Here is an 18,880-nt window from a genome sequence, read left to right as displayed (position 1 = left end):
TTTACATCAGTAGGTAGATCTTTGATACCAATAATACGTACATTTTCCCTGCATGTGAAAGCCTCAAGTTGGGAGATTCTGACAGAAAAATTGTAAAAAGCTTGTGATGCAGTCTCCTTCACTGCCATCTGATCTTGCAGCTTGTTAACCTTCGCCTCCATTTTTTGCCAAGGTGTTAATTAAGTCCACAGCCCCTTGCAGGGCGGTGATGGAATTTTGAATTGTATCCAGCCTCTTAGCCTGTTCAGCAAATTGAGAAGACAAGGTTTTTATCAGAGCAAGCAACTCCCCTGTATTTTCGCTTCTTGGAGCCTTTGCCACGGGAGGTATGGGGGGGGTCAGCGGAGATCCTGCTCCTTTTTTCCTGCTTGATGTAGCCATCCTTCTCTTCAAACAGATCTTGCAGGTCCTCAAATATTGTCAGTATTTCTTAGTCCATAAACTACATTGGAGCATGTCAGCCCTGAATTCTCCTAATTAGATAGGAGTTTCAAGACAACTTTGAGCGTAGGGATGTACGAAAGTCACTTAGCTTTTCGAAGGGTGACATTCATGGTGGGAGGGAGGTGCTCTATCCCTCCCCCCAAAATTCTGAGGAATAAAAGGAGGGGAAAAAAAACGCGTACACAAATGGCGGTGCCCATGGGCGCCGTCATTTGTGTTCCTTATTTTGGCACGTCTTAGTCTACGTAAACATTTATGTAGACTAAGACAGTGAAAATAAGGTGAAAATACGCCATTTGCGTATACGCGGTTTTTTTTCTTTTAAATCAGCCATGATAGGCTACGTAAACATTTACGTAGCCTATCACAGTGTTTTTTAAACATCTAGCCATGATAGGCTACATAAATCTTTATGTAGCCTATCACTTTTTTTGTTTTGTTTTGTTTTTAACTGGAAATGGCGGTGGTGGCAGCCAGTCGGACGACCGGCTGCTGCCCGCTGCCGCACCACTGCTGGAGCCGCCGCCGTCTGGAAGATCTGCCCAAGGTAAGTCCCGTCCCGGGGGGGGGCGGGGGGCACACCATTCCGCCACCGATTTCGGGGAGCTGAATGTGCTGGCATTCGGCCTCCCCAAGATCCGTGGTGGAATTCTCTGACATCCCTATTTGAGCGGTGATTAAGTTCTGGCAGACTAGCCTCAGAGCCCAGCCCCTCTGCTGCTTCGCAAAAAGGGCTACTCTTCCAAGACTTCATCCAGATGCTACTCTTGCCTCCCCTTTTCATTCCAGGGGAAGATGAAAAGGTTTTTCAACCTTTTAAAAGCTGTTTGAGATAGCGTCCCACAGAGGCTCTGCAGAACGCCGCCAGGACGACATTGGCTCCGACCGGCAGTCTCCACTTGATGTTTCTCCAAACCTCAAAAACTGTCCAATGGCTCGAAATGCATTGGGCCTGGAAAAAAATCTTTATTTTCCAGCATCCTGAGATATGATATCCCTTTGTTGTGGGTTTGTATTGAATGTTCCCCAGGTTTTGTTTTTGGTTTTGTTCTGCATTTCTCATTATTAAAACCAGCAAGCAGCCGTTGTAAACCCAAATAAAATAATAAGCCTCTCCTCACCCCACTCCTAACTCCCATCTCCGCCTCTCTTCTGCTTGAGAAGTGTTTTTTTCCCTCTCCTTTCTCACTCAGTCTTCTTTTCTCATGCTTTGAACTTTGCCAGTCTGCCCTGCAAAATTCCAGTGTCGGGAAGACAGCACCTGCATTGAGTTCTCCAAGGTCTGTGATAAACATCTGGACTGCATCAACAGAAGCGACGAAGAACAATGCAATGAAGGTACTGGGGCAGGAAGTTATGCTAGGATCTTGGACCAGAACATTGGCATCAATACTAGGGTGTCAGTGGAGTGTTCCCTCCCCTGCCCCCAGGAATATCCTGCCTTCTAGTTAACATAGGCTATGGATGGATTCTTCTGATTCCCAAGTTGGGAGAAGACGTCAAATGTCATTGTACTGCTAGTGGCACTCTTTCGGCAGCAAACAGCAGCTTTAGGGGCAAAGAGCAGCTTTGGGGAATTGTTTCAATGGGAAAATGGCACGGGGGAAAGGGTTAAACCCATGCTTCATCCACATGGCAGTCCCAGTCTGGATTGGCAGTGCCCAGGGACTGTTTTTTCAAAGGAATGAGATGTTGCCAGGACTAAGCACATTAGTTAAAAAAAAAAAACACCTCACCTTTAACATAACATGTAGCTAGGGATGTAGGGACTGTGTAAAATTCATTCCATCTATGTTTCGCAGTTTGTCAGGTGCCTTTCCGTCTGTCATCCACCCATAAACAGAACTGGATTTTCCCCCTGAATATGTGCAAATTTGCAATTGTGCAAACGCACAATTTTGCATTTGCAAAAATGCACAAATCCCCATGAAATGTGCATTTTCACACTCCAGACTATGGGGGAAATGCACATTTTTGGCCAGTTCTGTGTGTGTGCGTGTATTTTCCTATGACAAGATTTGCACAAAATTTGGGGAAGTTAGAAAATCAGTCCACTATGAAAGTACCAAGAGTGGAATAAGTGCTGAACAGAATGTGGAAATCATTCAGTCACTGCCCAACAGGGGGGTAAGCTGGTCTGCTGCGGAATCTGCAGGTTGGATTCATGAAAATCTGAACTCATTTGGTTCCATTGCAGATTTCTCCAACAACCCTATGTGTAGCTTGCCCTTAGATTGTGCATTCTCTTTCCAAAACATTATTGGGCACAATAAAAGACTTTTCAGGCACCTGAGAACTTTTTCTCTTCTGTTTTGAGGACAAGTGCCTTCCCCTCTTGCTGTTTCTGGTATCCAGTACTGCTGCTCCATCTCCGCTGGGTCTGCTGCACTCGCAAGACCCACTGCTAGCGCAACAGGAACTAGCACTTCCAAAAAGAACCCCAGAAATGAGCAGAAACATTCATTTCTAGAACGGGTCTGGTCAGCACAGCTCCCTTCTTTAAGCTCCACCAACCTGTGCCCTTCCAGAAATTAGCATTTCTGCTAGTTTCTGTTTGCTTTAAGAACTACTAGATTCCCATTACAGTACTGGTAGGTTCTGCTAGCATGGGGACAGTACTGGATACTGCCCAATATTCCCATCACTCATTCTTTTGCTTTTTCATTTTTTTTTAAATCCACAATTATCCATCCCTGGCAGAGTTTCACAGCCAGGCATTTGATTTTTCCATCTGCATTCTGAAATGGTGTACCCCAAAGAGGGCTATACCACATTGTTTTTCTGAAAGCTTAGTTCAGTCCTTAATGTAAGGTTATAGGCCCTTCAGGGCAGTGACTGAGTGATTTCTACATTCTGTTCAGTACTTATTCCACTCTTGGTACTATGTTTCATAGTTGTAATCATAGTAAAGGAAGCTGTCATCATAGCTGTAACAGTAGGAATAACACCTAATTCCCTTTAACGCCTCTAAATATGTATTTTTAGGAATTCTCTGTGGACTTTTCACTTACCAGTGTGCTGATGGGAGTTGTGTGAAGAAACCCAATCCTCAATGTGACTCAACCCCTGACTGCAAGGATCGGTCTGATGAAATGCACTGTGGTGAGATGTTAATTAGGAAAAGATCTACAGCTCGATGAAAATGTCAACGCAGTGTGCAGCTCCTGTAAAAAAAAAAAAAAAAAGGCAAACTCCATGTTAGGCATAATTAGAAAAGAAACTGAGAATAAACCTGCCAATATCATACTTTATACAAATCTATGGTGTGACTACACTTGGAATACTGTGTACAGTTCTGGTCACCACACCTAAAAAAAGATATTGTAGAGCTGGAAAAAGTGCATAAAACAGCAACTAAAATGATCAGGGGACTGGAGGATCTCCTGTGTGAGGGAAGGTTACAACAGCTGGGATTGTTTAGCTTGGAAAAAAGGAGGGCCAGGGGAGACATGATAGAAGTGTACAAAATTATGCACGGTGTGGAGAATGTGGATAGGGAGACATTTTTCTCCCTCTCTCACAATACTAGAACTCATAAACTATGGAATTCACTACCTCAAGATGTGTTTTAAAGTCAGTTTGAATGGCTTTAAAGGGGAGTTAGATACATTTCTGGGGGAGAAGGCTATCAATGTCTACTAGTCCTGATGGCTATGTGCTGCCTCCAGTACCAGAGGCAGTAAGCTTATGTACACCAGTTGCTGGGGAACATGGGCAGAAGGGTGCTCTTGCACTCATGTCTTGCTTGTGGTTTCCTGGTCGACAGCTGGTTGGCCACTGTGTGAATGGAATGCTGAACTAGATGGACCCTTGGTCTGATCCGGCATGGCTCTTCTTATGTTCTTACCTAGTTAGGAGAACTGCCTGCAACCAAGTTGGAGGAGCTCCTTCTGCTTATAATGATAATTGGAAGTTCATTCTATCATGGGCTGTCATTATTAGGCAGTGCAGAGTTACCTGGGAATATGTTCCACTGAACTTAATATGGCTTGCTTCTGAATAAGCATGCATAGGATTGCACTGCTAGAATCCCAAATGGTAATAATGATAGATTGCTATTGGGGTGGGTCTTAAGGGATGTGGCAGCTGTACTACAATTAAATGCCCTGCCTGGAAGAGACCCAAAATGCTTGATTTACATTCTGCTGAAGAGCCATCTTGCCTTTATTAGACACAAATGCTGCTGATGCAGGAAGCCGAAGCAAAATGTTCCATGGACGTCTGAGAGGAAGATGTACATGAGCCACAAACAGATAAAGCATTAGGGGCTGGTTCAACGTAAGGGGGCTTCGGTCCTATATTTTAGGTCAACACCAGCCTTCGCCCATCTGGCGCCCCCTGAGATGTGTTGGACTACAAGTCCCATCATCTCCAGCTGCCTGGGGATGGTAGCAATTGTAGTCCAGCACATGTAGAGGGCCCCAGTTTGGGGAAACCTAGTCTGCACTTAGGGTATGATTATTGGTGTGTTTGGTGGCAGGTAGGGAATGTCACCATTGTCAAAAGAACCACATACTAGGGATGTCCCGACTTGGGAAAATCCAACCCTCTTGGGGTAGATGGATTTCCCCGGAGCCCTTGGCTCAGCTTGTGTTCACGAGCTGATTCACAGGCTCCCCGCCGGAACTTGCAGACCCCCAGCCGTGGTGGAGGCTGTGTGCAAGTCTCTCCTTCTCCCTGCCAGAGTCCCACCAGGGCAAACCAGAAACTTGCACACAGCAGGCGGTGGCAGCAAGAAGGGCTATGCCATGGCTCCTTCCCTCCCTGCCACCAGTGCTATCACCCGCTGGCCACTCTGCATGCCTCTCTCAAGAGAGAGAGTTGTCCAGCGCAGCCAGCACTTGTGAAGGAGTGGCGGAAGTCCACAAGCTGGCCCGAGCTGACCCAGGTCAAGTCGGCCAGCTTGTGGACAAGCGAGCTGGAGTCGGGGGGCTGAGCTGCCAGAAGCTCAGCAGACTTGACCCCTAGATGGATTCCTCCGACAGCCGTAGTATATGCATATAGGTATTTCTCTTTAATCCACATAGCTTTGATCTTGCTCACAGGGCTCCACAGGCTCGCGTGATGGCTGTGGTAAGAAAACTCCTCTTAGGACAGTGGTGCAGGCAGTCAACTGTGGCAGCTGCCTTTTCTTTTCCTATTGCACACAGTGGGCAGGATCCAACGGCGTCATTCCGCAAACTCAAATAGCACTAGCAGAGCTCCACTGAATCTTTCTGTTTGCCCATTATACTTGCACAGCCGGTTGTGCAAGCAGTGCACAACAGGTTGCACAAGCGGAATGTGCAATGGGTTATACACCAGGTTGCACCAGCATAATGCACAACTGCTTGTGCAACCGCACTTGTGCACATGTAACTTCAGTTGGATGCTTCTCCTGCACCTAGTTCAGAATCTAGTTTCCGCTAGCATGACATTTGCGCTAACAGAATGACCCAGTTGGATAGTGCCCAGTGCCTTTAGGGGCAAATAGTGGCTGAGGGGAGGTTTCCACATGAAACTGGGTGGGCCTCTATTCCAGATTAGAAGCACATTCCAGGTTATGGTCTTGTGGCTGATTTTTTTCCCTTCAACATAAGAAACGGTCAGTTTAAGGCTAAGCAGGCTTTTTTTTTAAGTGAGTTTAGCGTAACTAGGGATGGACGGGTGCCCTCTGGTCTGGGTTCTCTGGGCATCTGCCCAGCCCTTGCCCCCGCTCGCGCACACCTGGACCCACCCTCATGCTCCCCACCACTCACCAAGATGCCCACACTCACCAGGGTGGCCTCGTCAAGCTCTGCAGTCACCATTGGGGGGGGGGGGTGACCATCACAAAAATGCGCAAATTCGTGTATACGCAAAATTCAACTGTGAATTGCCTATATACGCAAGATTACAGGGGTTTGCTTGCCTGTAATCTTCAGTATATAGGCCATTCACAGCCCCATTTTGCATATAAGCAAATGTGCACATTTTTCCGAATGTGTATATTTGTGTGCATGCAAAATGGGGCCACGAATAGCCCATATTTGCAAGATTACAGGCAAGCAAATGCCTCTAATCTTGCGTATATGGGCAATTCACAGCCCCATTTTGCATATATGCAAGTATGCGCATTTTCGCAATCGCCCTTTTTTTCAAAAAATGGTGATCACAGAGCTCGACAAGGCCACCTGGGTGAGTGCAGGTGGCTTGCCAAGCAGGGTTAGGGGCTTGGTGAGTGTGTCTCAGGGGGTCGGGCAGGGGGTGGGGGAGTTCCACCAGATTTCCGGATAGAATCAGACCCGTACTATCCCTAATCCTAACCATGTAGTTTGGCCCAGGTTCTCATGGAGTTGAGTTTTGTTCCAATAAGCCTTCCCCAACCTGGTGACCTCCAGATATGCTGACCTACAACTCCCAGCAACCCCAGCCAGCATTGCAGAAGTCTACAAGAGATAAAGGGGCACAATTGTTCCAAGAGGTTCAGCCAATGGCCCAGTTCACATGTAATGAGAAGCCACCATGGGGAAATTTCCCCATGGGGCTTCTCTTTGTAGCGGTGGCCACCATTCTGAATAATCAGTGTGCAGTGGGGGTGCCCTGTACCTTCTTGTTATGTGAGAACACGCCCGGCGAGGTTGGGTGGTTGAGAAACCATCCACACTCTCAAACAACCCATGGGTTCTGGGTGGCTTGTCAACCACCCCAACAGCCCAACCTCACTGGGTTCACATGTAACCAGAAGCTATGATGTGCCCCTGCTGAGGCCCAAGTATTGAAAATGGTGGCTGTCAGCACAAAAAGAAGCCCCACAGGGAAATTCAGCCATGGTGGTTTCTCGTTATGGGTGAGCCAGGCCTGTGTGTCTCCCCACAGTTTCTTACAATGTGTAAGTGTCTTTGTTAGCACTGTATGTCAGAGTTCCCTTACTACTTCTCCTTGGAAGGGAGTCTGCTTTATTTCTGCTATTTTGCATTGAAAAGGCAAGTCATGAATAAGGAATTCCCAGTCAACTGCCTTTTAAAAGAAACTGAAGCAGAAGTGCTTTATTGATCGACTTTTTATCCTGCCCTTCCTCCAAGGAGCTTAGGATGGTGTAGGTCATTCTTTCACCCATCCTTTATCTTCACAACCACCCTAAGAGGTAGGCTGAGAGAGAGTGACTGTTCCAAGGTCACCCAGTGAGAACGTCATGGCTGAATGACAGAGGTCTGAACTAGTTTGGCCTCTCTCCCCAGTTCTCTGACATTCTAACCACTACACTGACTCTCAGTCGGAATGCCATCAGATCAAAGGGAAGCCCTCCAAGCTCAGATGGGTATCAAAAAGACATGATGGCTATACATCACCTGCAGTATCAGAGGCAGCATGCTCCTGAATACCAGTTGCTGCTGGGGAAGATGAGCAAGAGAGTGCTATTGCATTCATGTCTTTTTTGTGGGCTTCCCATAAGCATCTGGTTGGCACATGTGGTAAACAGAATGCTGGATTAGACAGGCCTTTGGTCTTATTCAGCACGGCACGTCTCATTATTTGCTCACAATTTGCTGCCCTGAACCTGCACCCCAGATTGGTTACTGAGCCTTTTTCATGACTGAACCAGCCTTGGTAATGATCCATTCAGTGGAGGCTGGTGGCTCCAATGGCAGTAGTCTGTAAATCCGCTCTGAGTTCCAGTCAGAACAGTCAGAACTCTGAAGGAGCTGTCCAAGGTTCTGATCCTTATCCCCAAAGTAGGTTCAGCACCTCCTTTAGAGTTCTGACTGGTTCTGACTGAAACCCATAGTGGATTCAGATCCCCACTGAAATCAGAGCCACCAGCCTCTGCTGGATTCATTGCACTCGATACAGTCAACAAGGAAAATCTGAATGATGCTTCTCACTTCTCTGTAGCCATGGCCTCTTAAAATATAAGACAGTTTCCATCATAAGGGGCCCAAGAAACAGACGTTAAGAAATAACATCAATGAAACCCAAAATGGGGGGAATCCAGCAGTTCTCCCCCTCTCACTTGCCTTTCCTCTAGACATCGTTTCTGTCTTCTGGAGGTTCTTTTCTCTTTCCTCAGACTGTGGAGTGCAGGAGGCCCCAACGAACCGAATTGTGGGTGGTTCGCATACTGTGGAAGGGGAGTGGCCATGGCAAGCGAGTCTGCAAGTCCGTGGACACCATATCTGTGGTGGAACGCTGATTGCAGATCGCTGGGTGATCACTGCCGCCCACTGCTTCCAGGAAGACAGGTAAATGGGAGTGATCGGGAGGGGAGCAGAGGGAACATTATAAATAAGAGTTCAGGTTGCTCGCTGACCACCACTCAGAGTGGGAGGGGCCATGGGAGGGCCATAGTGCAGTAGCAGAGCACCTGCTTTGCATGCAGACTCGATTTCCCGTAGCTCCAGGTAGGGCTAGGAAAGAATGCTGCCTGAAACCCTGGAGAGCCAGTCAGCATTGACAATACTGGGCTAGATGGACCAATGATCTGACTCTGTATAAGGCAGCTTCCTATGTCCCCATGTATGTATGTTGCCTTGAGAGTTTCAGCCAAAGGGAAACACATACATTGAATAAATAAGTAAATAAATGTCTACTCAGAAATAAGTCCCATTGAGATCAACAGGACTTTGGATGCTTCCAGACAAGGCTTGGGAGGGCCTGTAGCTTAGTGACAGAGCCCCTGCTTTGCATGCAGCAGGTCCCAGGTTCAGTCCTCACCATTTCCAGATAGGACTGGGCAAGACCTCTGCCTGAAACCCTGGAGAGCTGCTGCCCATCAGCGTAGACAATATTGGGCTTGTTGTTGTTGTTTATTCGGTCAGTCACTTCCAACTCTTCGTGACTTCATGGACCAGCCCACGCCAGAGCTTCCCATCGGCCGTTGCCACCCCCAGCTCCCCCAAGGTCAAGTCCGTCTGACTGAGTATAAGCAGCTTCCTATGTATATAAGCCTTATGCCTCAAGCCAATGAACGTTTGTGTCCCTATTATGGATGGGCAAATGTGTCCACTTTGGTTTCTCTCCATTTCTCAATTTTCTAATCTTGAGTTCGTTTTGTCCGTGTCCACTTCAGTTTGCTGTTTGTTTTTTTAAATCAGCATGAAAATTCAGACACCTTTTTATGCACATTTCTCCAAATATACCTGGTTTTGTACATAATTTTGTCTTATATACATTTTTCCAAGCAGTTTTTCCTAATACAATGCATTTTTGTACGCAATTTTCAAAAGTAAATCTTTTGTGTGTGTGTTTTTCCCTAAGACGTGTGTTTTTGTATACATTTTTTATTGGAGAACAGCATTGCAAAATCTGGAGAAGTGCGAATACCAAAGGATAACTTCATTTTGGTTTGTGGATTGATTTAGAAAATATGGATTTCTCCCCAATCCCTAATCCACATTACTAAATTAGTGTAGGCTTCCTGTGGTGCAACTCCAATGTCCCACAGGATGACCTGCTTGACTCAGAATTCAAGAAGAGGATTCACCAAATAAGGAATGTTCTAATTATAGAACTTGCATGCCATTAACGTAAAACGAGGGACCAGAGCTCAGCGGTAGAACTGAAGGTCCCAGGTTTAATCTGTGGCATGTTCAAGCGATAGGATCAGAGAGAAGATGATGGGAACAATCTCTCTCTCCATGAGAGCCTGGAGAGCTACTATCAGTCAGAGTAGACAATTGTGGGCTACATGGACAAATAGTTTGACCTGACGTAAGTCTGTTTTCTACATTTCCTAAATCTTAGGTCTCCAGTGTGACCACAGAGATCTCTTTTGCTCCTGACAGGCTCTCTGCCCCTTCCTGATTTTTATTTTATTTTTAAAGGTTTTGTTCGTTATTTTTAAAAAAAAAACCCAATAAGCTGGCATGCTGCAAAGTGAAGAAGCCTCCAGTGCCATCTTTATTTCCAAGAATGCCTCTGGGGCCCATGGCTCTCAACCTCAATAGTTTCCTTTCTGTGAAATTAGTGTTGGAGCAGGAAAACGCAGGTTTTGGAGTGCAGATCCCTCCTCTGCCCTTTCATGAATGGGCATGCTCCCCTGTCCCATGGCAACCACTTTGTGAGAGTGCCCATGACATTCAACATTCCAAACATGCCCACTGACCCCAAAAGGCTGCTAGTCCTCATGATTACTAGTTCTGATGGCTATATGCTACCTCCAGTATCAGAGGCAGTATGCTTATGTCCACAGTTGCTGGGGAACGTGGGTGGGGAGGTTGCTGCTGCACTCATGTCCTGTGTGTGGATTTCCTGTGGGCCACTGTGGGAACAGAAGGCTGGACTAGATCGCTCCTTTGTCTGATCCAGCATGGCTCTTCTTATGTTGGGGACCCCTGTCCTAAACACAGTCCAGAGAGGAAATGGGGGATACGATCTTGCTGAAACTCCTTCCCACCCTTTTGCCTTGCAGGCAGGCATCCCCTACTGTCTGGACCATCTACCTGGGCAAGCACTTTCTCAATGTCAGCAACCACAATGAGGTCTCCTTCAAAGTGAGCCGCATCCTGCAGCACCCCTACTATGAAGAGGACAGCCACGACTACGATGTGGCATTGCTGCAGCTGGACCATCCAGTCATCTATTCCGCTTGCATCCAACCCATTTGTCTGCCCTCCAGCTCTCATCTCTTTGAGCCTGGCCTCCTGTGCTGGATCACTGGCTGGGGTGCCACCGAGGAAGGAGGTATTTGCAAAGCATCTCTCATTCTTTTGAAGCGTCCCCATTTTGAGGCTTTAACATGAACCCAACTGATGCTGCCCAGCTGGAGGAGATCTTGTGATCACGATTCATCCTAAGCTTTTGCAGGAAGGAGCAGCTCTAGGTCATGCTTAGATTACCTGCTCTGTCAGAAAACTAATTCAGCATTACAGGGGTGGTAATATAACAAGCTCGGACAGAATGTGATAAACCTGCTTTGCGGCAAGATGCTTTCAAGCTCCCCCTAGTGGCTCTTTGCATAAAACCGTACAAAAACGATAATGTATCAACGATGCTTTAAAACAGGGGTGGGCGGGCTTCAGAGTTGTCAAATCCACTTCGTTTTTACTAGAGCTCCAAGATCCACCATCCAGAGCCAGGCACAAAAGACATACACTTAGCATTAAAGAACCGAGTGCCTCTGAGCACATTCTGGGCCTAGGCATTTGTTTTCAGTACAAGAACTGAGCTGAGCTCGCCGTCCTGTCACAAACAAAAGTCCACCCCTGGTTATCCCAGGCTTTCTTCATTTCAGCAGCTTAATTTAGGTGGAAAAAGTCATTCTCTTGTTGCTACCATTAAACCTCTGGGAATCAGAAACGCTTGCTGATCTACTGCAAAACACCCAGAGATCTACCAGTAGATCCTGATCTGTTATGCCCACCCCTGCTTTAACATATCAAGCTAATGCGCAGCTCAGTCATCTGAAGAAATTGCATCAGGGTCACAGAGTGAAATGTGGAAAGGCTTTTACTGCTGCATGGGAAAACCCTTGTGGAGAGCAATCCTACGGTCCCTGGGAGAGCGTCCCAGGAAACATAGGATTGTTCATAGTCCCCCTCCCAAGGCCATAGACATTGCTACGACCTCGGGAGGGGGAATCTAAGTTCCAATCCCCCGCCCCTCGCAGCCTCCATGGAAAGAGCCATACTGGCTGCTTCCCAAGGTCCCTGAGGCCTCGGAGGACAGAAAAGGGGGCGTTCTTGTGGGCCAGGAGGGGTGGCAATGGGAGAGGAGAGACTGGGATGCGAGAAATTCTACAGCCTCTCTAGCTCCGATCCATATCCAGCTCAGAGGTCCGTCTAGAGGAAAAATTTGTAAAAGAAGGATGGAGAGGTGAAAATCGCCTCCACTGTTCTTCCTGCCATGTTGGCAGCAGCCCAGCAGGGCACTGGATACTTGGGAGCCTCTGAGATCAAGGGCTTCCTTCTAACAGGTGCAGAATCCATAGGACTGCACTCTCGTTGTATGGTGAGATCAGAATTCTTTACAAATGCAGCGTATCCTAAAAGCAAAACCGTTTGGCTTGTGAAATCCAAAAGCCTAAATTTGAACACTGTGCAGTTGTCTTTTTTTTAAAAAAAATTGCCAAACTTAAGGCTGCTTTAAAAAAAAACCCAACTAATCTTTTGAAGGGAGACCATTTTAGCCTATTTCAAGTTAAAACATCTACATTCAAGTTGTTGTTGTTTGTAAAAGCACTTTGAGAGTTACATTTAACCTCTCAGTCATGAAGACATTTCCCACACTGGTTAGGAAATGGATAGCATTGCATGCCTGTACAGATCTCTTCCAGTGAATATTTACATCCCTATGAATGAAGCAGGGAAAGGTGATCCTCAGAACCAAGGCTCATACACCAGTTTATCAAGAACGCCTGGGATTAAAGAGATGTTGGCATTCCCATTCTCCTTTCTTTGAGTGAACCAGAGAGAGAGAGAGATCATAATCCACAGAGAAACTCTTTTGCTCAATCCCTATTGAATGTGTGTGGATTGTGAATAGAGAATAAGATGTGTGCTGTGGGGAATTTTATATGAACATGAAAGAATGTCCTCTTTCTTTGCTCAATCTTGCTAACCTTGTAACCCACACACAGGCCCCACCAGTAAGATCTTGCAAAAAGCAGATGTACAGCTAGTGCAGCAAGACATCTGCAGTGAAGCCTATCATTACCGGGTCACACCCAGAATGCTTTGTGCCGGATACCATGACGGAAAGAAGGACTCTTGTCAGGTAACTTCGAACAACGGTTTCTACCCTGTGCAGAGCTGGCCCTGCTTTAGGCACAGTGAGGCAGCTGCTTTAGCAGAAAGTTTTGGGTGTCATGAAAGGGCAGTAAATTGTTGTTTACTTTGTTATCAGTGTATTTTTACTGCCAAGGATGGGGAGAGGTATTTGTGGGGTTTTCTGCCTTATATGCTAAAATAACATGGCAGGCTTTGGTACCATGCAACTTGACTTGTGGGGGAGGCAGGTTTTGCTGATCTTCCTCATGCAGTGAAATGTCTTGAGATAGCTCTGACCATACAGATGGCCTTCAGCCTGACCACCATTTTGTATCCTCCACTATGCCTCGGGGATCTTGTATTGTTCCAGAGCATTGACTAGCTGGGGCGGGGGGGGAGCGGGGTTGGCAGCTGCCACAAAAAAAGAGAGGCTATTTAAAGAAAATTCTGCATAGTGATCTTGTCTACAGGGGTATGAAAAAATGTCTTCTGAGAAATTTTGCGTCAGCTCTGGCCTTATTTATATGCAATGCATTGAAGAGTGCAAGTTGCAACGCACATTCCTTCCATCTGCCTCCTCTCTCACAAGGAACGTCCTTTTCTGTTTTGATGGTTATTTTCTTTCTTTCCTAGGGTGACTCTGGAGGACCTCTTTCTTGCCAGGAACCCAGTGGCAGGTGGTTCCTAGCTGGCGTGGTGAGCTGGGGAATGGGATGTGCACGACCCAATAACTTTGGTGTCTACACCAGGATCACCAGTGTGATGGAATGGATGAAGCAAACAATGCTGAGCTGAGTCATGCCAAACTTGTTCCGTTCTTTGTGAGGCTTCACAGGTTGAATGGAAGAGCCACTTCCAGTCTTCTCCACACATCTCCAGTGTCCTAAATTGTAGGGACAACCCACATTTGGCCCAAGTCGCACCTGATCTTCAGATATGGATCATCAAGGACATTGCCATGTATAACAGAAGGAACCTTAGAGGCCTACTAAGGGGACAGATCTTTTACATGAAAAAATGTTGGATGAACCTCACAAAGAGGAACAATTGAGAGGTATGGTTCCCTGCCTCCAAAGGTAGTGATTGTGGTTTGTTTTTTAAGATAGTCAAAGACGGATAACCTGGAGTCTTAGGAGAGTGAATTGTCTTGAATATTGAAGGTGGGAGTAGCAACTGGAAGCCTTTTTCAGCCTTCCTCACAGAATTAAAAATATAATAATAATAATAATAATAATAATAATAATAATAATAATAATAATTTCAAGTCAGGGTTAACAGGCACACCAGAAGACAGGGGGAAGGGGCGCAGACCATGGACAGATGCTGTTTTTGGAGGTGATGTAACTACAATGAAATTAAACAATCTCAGCACACCTTCAAAAAGTACTATTCAGCTGAAACTATGACACAGGGCAATATACAACAGTGTCATTCTGCAAACTGCAATAGTGCTAGCAGATCTCTGCTGAATCTTTCAGCTGCACAAATGCTTGCACATTGTGTTAACGAGCATGCACTAGCAGAGCACATGGCCCATTCCTGAATTTAGCTGCACAAGTGGAACTTGAATTGGATTCTCCCCTTATGCATAGTTCAGAACTTAGTTTCCACTAGCGCAACATCATTTGCACTAGCAGAATGACGCGGTTGAATACTGCCTAGTGAAACCAACTTGAAACTGGGATGGGTTTCCAGTGAACACCTGTCTGAAGAGTTTTCACCTGTCAGTGGTAACGAACTTGACATTCTGCTGCTGAGCTTCCTGCTAGCAGCAAGAGGAGGCTGATCACCTTGTCCCGCAACATAAAATGAAATTAAAATTATTTTTATTCCCAAAAAAGTGTGTTTTGCCTATTTGTGTGGTCCTCAGCAAGAAGTTGTAGCACTGCACAGCCTTTGCCTTAGCATCCCAACAACATTGGGTTTGGTCCTGGAAACAGGCTCAGCACATGATCAGTTACCAACTGACTACAACTGGAACAGTACATTTGCCAAGAGCATGGTAGGCTTGCAAGTGAATTCATGTTGGATCTATTCACAAGATCAGCCTTCCCCAATCTTCTGCCCTCCATATTTGGTGACCGGCAACTCCCATTGGCCATACTGGTTAGGAATCATGGGAGTTGCAGTCTGGCACATCTGAAAGGCCCCAGACTGGGAAAAGCTGCATAAGTCCATTGCTGTATGGGCCTCCAAAGCTGCAAAAACAAAAAGTCTCCAGTGTGGATAGTGGAGGAGCCAGTAGAAATAGCTTGGTGCCTTGTGAACTCAAAAGCTTCTTTGTACTACATGTTCCCCTGAGAAGTGACCCCTCTCAAGGATGCATTTAGATTTAGTAAGTCAGTAGCAAATGCACCCATGTTCACCCATAATTACTCCTTGTTCCAAAGTAATGAACTTGGTTTGGATCAGTAGCTTCTGCCTAGCACCCCACCATGCCTTGTGTTTGTTCACAGAGAACACCCCCAAACAGTGGGCATATAATGCTGAAAGCATCGCTAATGCCATCTCTATGACCTTAGAGCAGGGATGGGCAACTTGTGGCCTTCCAGATGTTTTGGCCTATAACTCCCATCATCCCACCCCACTGGCTAAGCTGCCTAGGGCTGATGGGAGTTGCAGGCTAAAACAAGGTGCCCACTCGTGCTTTAGAGGATTGGCAGTAGAACCCACATATTCTGATAATCATACAACTGGATTAATTACTGCTCATCCAATAGAGGCCATGTTCACAATTGGAAGTTTTTGCTGAATGGCAGGGTGCAACTCCTTTAAATAAAAATGAATACTGCAGTTGAGTGACAACTCCCAGTCAGAGAACACAAGTCTCGTGTTTCCTAGCCAAAGGTTTATGGGCCCAGATTCCATAATAGTGAGATTATGGCTTCTGAGCCAGACAAAATTGCCCAGAAGGTCAAGGAAATAAAATAAAAAGAATCCCACTATATATATAAGGGGCAAAATGGGAAACTCCTCACCCCAAAAGCACTGGAAGTCTGAGATGACATGGTTTCCAGTAGCAGGATCACTACCAGAAGACACCTAAAGGAAGAAACTTCTCAGGACCCATGGCCCAAAGAGAGGCAGGCAGGAAGTGGAAATTTGGAGGAAGGGCTGTACTTAAACTATGGGATTTGCCACCACAAAATGCAATGATGGGAGAGCTTTAAAGGGGGATTAGACAAATTCATGGAGGGTAAGGCTATCAATGGCTACTAGTCTTGATGGCTATATGCTATCTCCAGTATCAGAGGAAGTACACCAGTTGCTGGGAAACATAAGCAGGAGGGTGCTATTGTGCTCATGCCCTGCTTGTGAGCTTCCCATCGGCATCTGGTTGGCCACAATGGGACCAGAATGCTGGACTAGATCAGCCTTTGGTCTGATCCAGCATGGCTCTTATGCCCTTATGATAGGCAGCTATACATGCCTGAAGATGTTTGTATGTTTGGGTTTAAAAACGTTAGCTGCTCTGCAAAACGTGCAAAATTTGTCTCCTGGGCAAAAAATGGAGACAGCTTGCAGAATTCCAATGCCTTTATGAAATGAACCTTTCTCCCTCAACAACGAGCACCCAGTTGGCATAGCCAAGATGACATGAGACTGTAGTTAAGGTCTGTGAAATTTATTCGAGAGTTCTTACATAGCATCCTCAGGCACAATTTCACAGCTACCATCCCAGCTAACAGAATTATTGGTAGATGCCTCCCTACTAAAATTGTTTGGCTTTCTGTTAGAAGTAAATTGTGTTCTCTTATTGATAGATACTCCAGCAAATATCCTGTGCTCATTTCCATTTATTTAAATAAAGCATGTGTATTGTTGGTTAGGGGTATGTGTATGTTCAAGCCTATTGAGGGATCACCTCTTATACGTTACAGAATGTCACTAGCAAAGTGATAACAATGAAATGTGGTGGGAGATGAGCATCTCTCAACAGCCACACAATAGAATACTTGCAATCTGCAATAAGGTTGTGGGGGGAGACAGAATCAGGCTAGGACTTCTGTCCTCTCTTTGGGCAATATTGAAATCGCGTTCATAGCTGCTTTTGTCTCCCATAGGTTTGCCGAGGGTACATGCCAAATGACACTCATATACCTTTAAATCCCCAAATATGGGTAGAGATAGAGCAGCCACGGGTTCTGTTGTGGCAGGGGTACAGGGGGAGCAGGCTCTTCCTCTGCTCGCCACATGGCAAACCTGGAAACTATGATCACTTACAGCAGGCTGAGGAAGGAAAGGGCAGGAGCGACTGTGGCTCCCGTCACATCAGGAAGTTTAAAAAGGCATCCACTTGGAGCCTGGCACCCCCGATCCCTCACAAGATATGGCCTGGAAAAAAGTGGTGTAGCCCACACCAAATCCCAGGTGGAGTATAGTCACTGGTTAGTAATCCACTTGCAGGTGTAACAATGGGGACTTGAACGCTTCGTTCAAGGAGGACGCTCTTCTCCCTGCTGTCCTAACAGGCGTCAGCGGTATTGGATCTGCTCTCTAGGAAGGGCTGCAGATCTACAACAGCAATGCTCAGCAGACCATGCCATCCAGCAGTTCTACTCATGAGTAAGCATCCTGGCCTACCTCTTCCCCACAGGAGCCTGGGGTGCTTTCCCATTCCAAGTTCTTCCACTGCTCTTTGCAGTTGGAAACCTCACACCTAAAGAACCAGCAAAAGTAAACCATTCTGGGAGAAGAAGGGATATACTGTCCCTCTTCCCTCCCACCAAAGGACTTGGTACCATGAACAATTGCTATACTCCAAAATGTAAAAACTGGTTTAATGGTAATGGGTGCCCACAAAGAAGTCTGGGAATTGTTGTTCATGTGATTCTGACTTGGATTCCTGCACTGAGCAGGGGGTTGGACTCGATGGCCTTGTAGGCCTCTTCCAACCCTACTATTCTATGATTCTATGATTCTACATGATGCAGTAGAGGAAATTCTTTGCTTACAGTAACAAGTCCTTCCCAGAACTACAGTTTCCAGGGTGGCTTGGTTAGGAACCATGACTATTAACAAGGTTTCGAAACAGACTTAATAAGTCTAGTACACATCTGCCTTTTGTTAATTTGTTGGGCTCCCTCCTACCTAGCAAACCAGGGGTGGGGGGCAGGAGGGAGAAAAGGCACCTCTGTGGCTATTATGATCTGGAGACGCTGTGACAGTATGGAAGACCAATTCTAGGGCCAGTGGAGAAAAACCTATTGAAGGTAAAACTGCCACCATCCATCAATACTAGAGCAATGATTGAAAAACAAATTGTACCACCCCCCATCCAAAATATTTAGTCAAAAAAGGGCAAAATGCAATACTACCCCAACTGCAACCACCCACCCAGGTTGTGTTTTATTTAATTTTTTTACAAAGTACAGTACAAAAATAAAGCTTTAAAAAAACATTCTTTTAAAAAAAGACATTGATCATCAGCAGCAGCATATCCTGAGACACTGGGTTTGTAACAGCTTAAAAAGTGATGAGAATAGAACAAAGGCAGGAGGCAGAAAAAGTCAAATGAAAAAAGAGGCAGCTGACAAATTAAAAGGATGCAGAAAAGAGAAAGGGCCTGTTCGCACATCACGACAAGCCACAGTGGGTTAATTCATGCACAGGGCTCTGTGAATCACACTAGCCACCATTTTGCATGTGCAAGCCTAGGGCAGGGTGGGTGGGAGGCTACCATGTTGAGTGAAGCCAGCAAGGGTGACTTGTTGGCGTGGTTAACAAACCACCCACAAACCTAAAACAGCCCATGGTTTGTGGGTGGTTTG

At 46.1% G+C, this 18,880-nt stretch overlaps 2 protein-coding genes across 4 annotated transcripts in view; one reads left to right on the top strand and one right to left on the bottom strand.

Moving 5' to 3' along the window:
• The window catches only part of TMPRSS6 (transmembrane serine protease 6), a 57,617-nt gene extending 43,302 nt beyond the window's left edge, over nt 1-14,315 (top strand). The window contains exons 13-18 of the mRNA XM_084809738.1: nt 1,669-1,782; nt 3,430-3,546; nt 8,474-8,645; nt 10,814-11,085; nt 12,980-13,116; nt 13,743-14,315. Coding sequence (XP_084665864.1) covers nt 1,669-1,782; nt 3,430-3,546; nt 8,474-8,645; nt 10,814-11,085; nt 12,980-13,116; nt 13,743-13,904 — 974 coding nt within the window. The 3' untranslated portion in view covers nt 13,905-14,315. The remainder of the gene's footprint in view (nt 1-1,668; nt 1,783-3,429; nt 3,547-8,473; nt 8,646-10,813; nt 11,086-12,979; nt 13,117-13,742) is intronic.
• The window catches only part of KCTD17 (potassium channel tetramerization domain containing 17), a 34,496-nt gene continuing 19,145 nt past the window's right edge, over nt 3,530-18,880 (bottom strand). Inside the window, exon 7 of one of the 3 annotated variants that reach the window (XM_084809741.1) lies at nt 3,530-3,608. The gene's annotated coding sequence lies outside the window, so the exon portion shown is untranslated. Of the gene's footprint in view, nt 3,609-16,720; nt 18,850-18,880 lie in introns of those variants that run through there. The other 2 variants (XM_084809740.1, XM_084809739.1) reach the window with 2 other exon arrangements.

Source organism: Heloderma suspectum, chromosome 7 (assembly GCF_057233095.1).
Source record: "Heloderma suspectum isolate Gila_16-S chromosome 7, 16-S_ref, whole genome shotgun sequence".
NCBI classification, from domain to species: domain Eukaryota; kingdom Metazoa; phylum Chordata; class Lepidosauria; order Squamata; family Helodermatidae; genus Heloderma; species Heloderma suspectum.
Note: the sequence above shows the minus strand (reverse complement) of the source record. Positions and strands in the feature narration are given on the sequence as shown.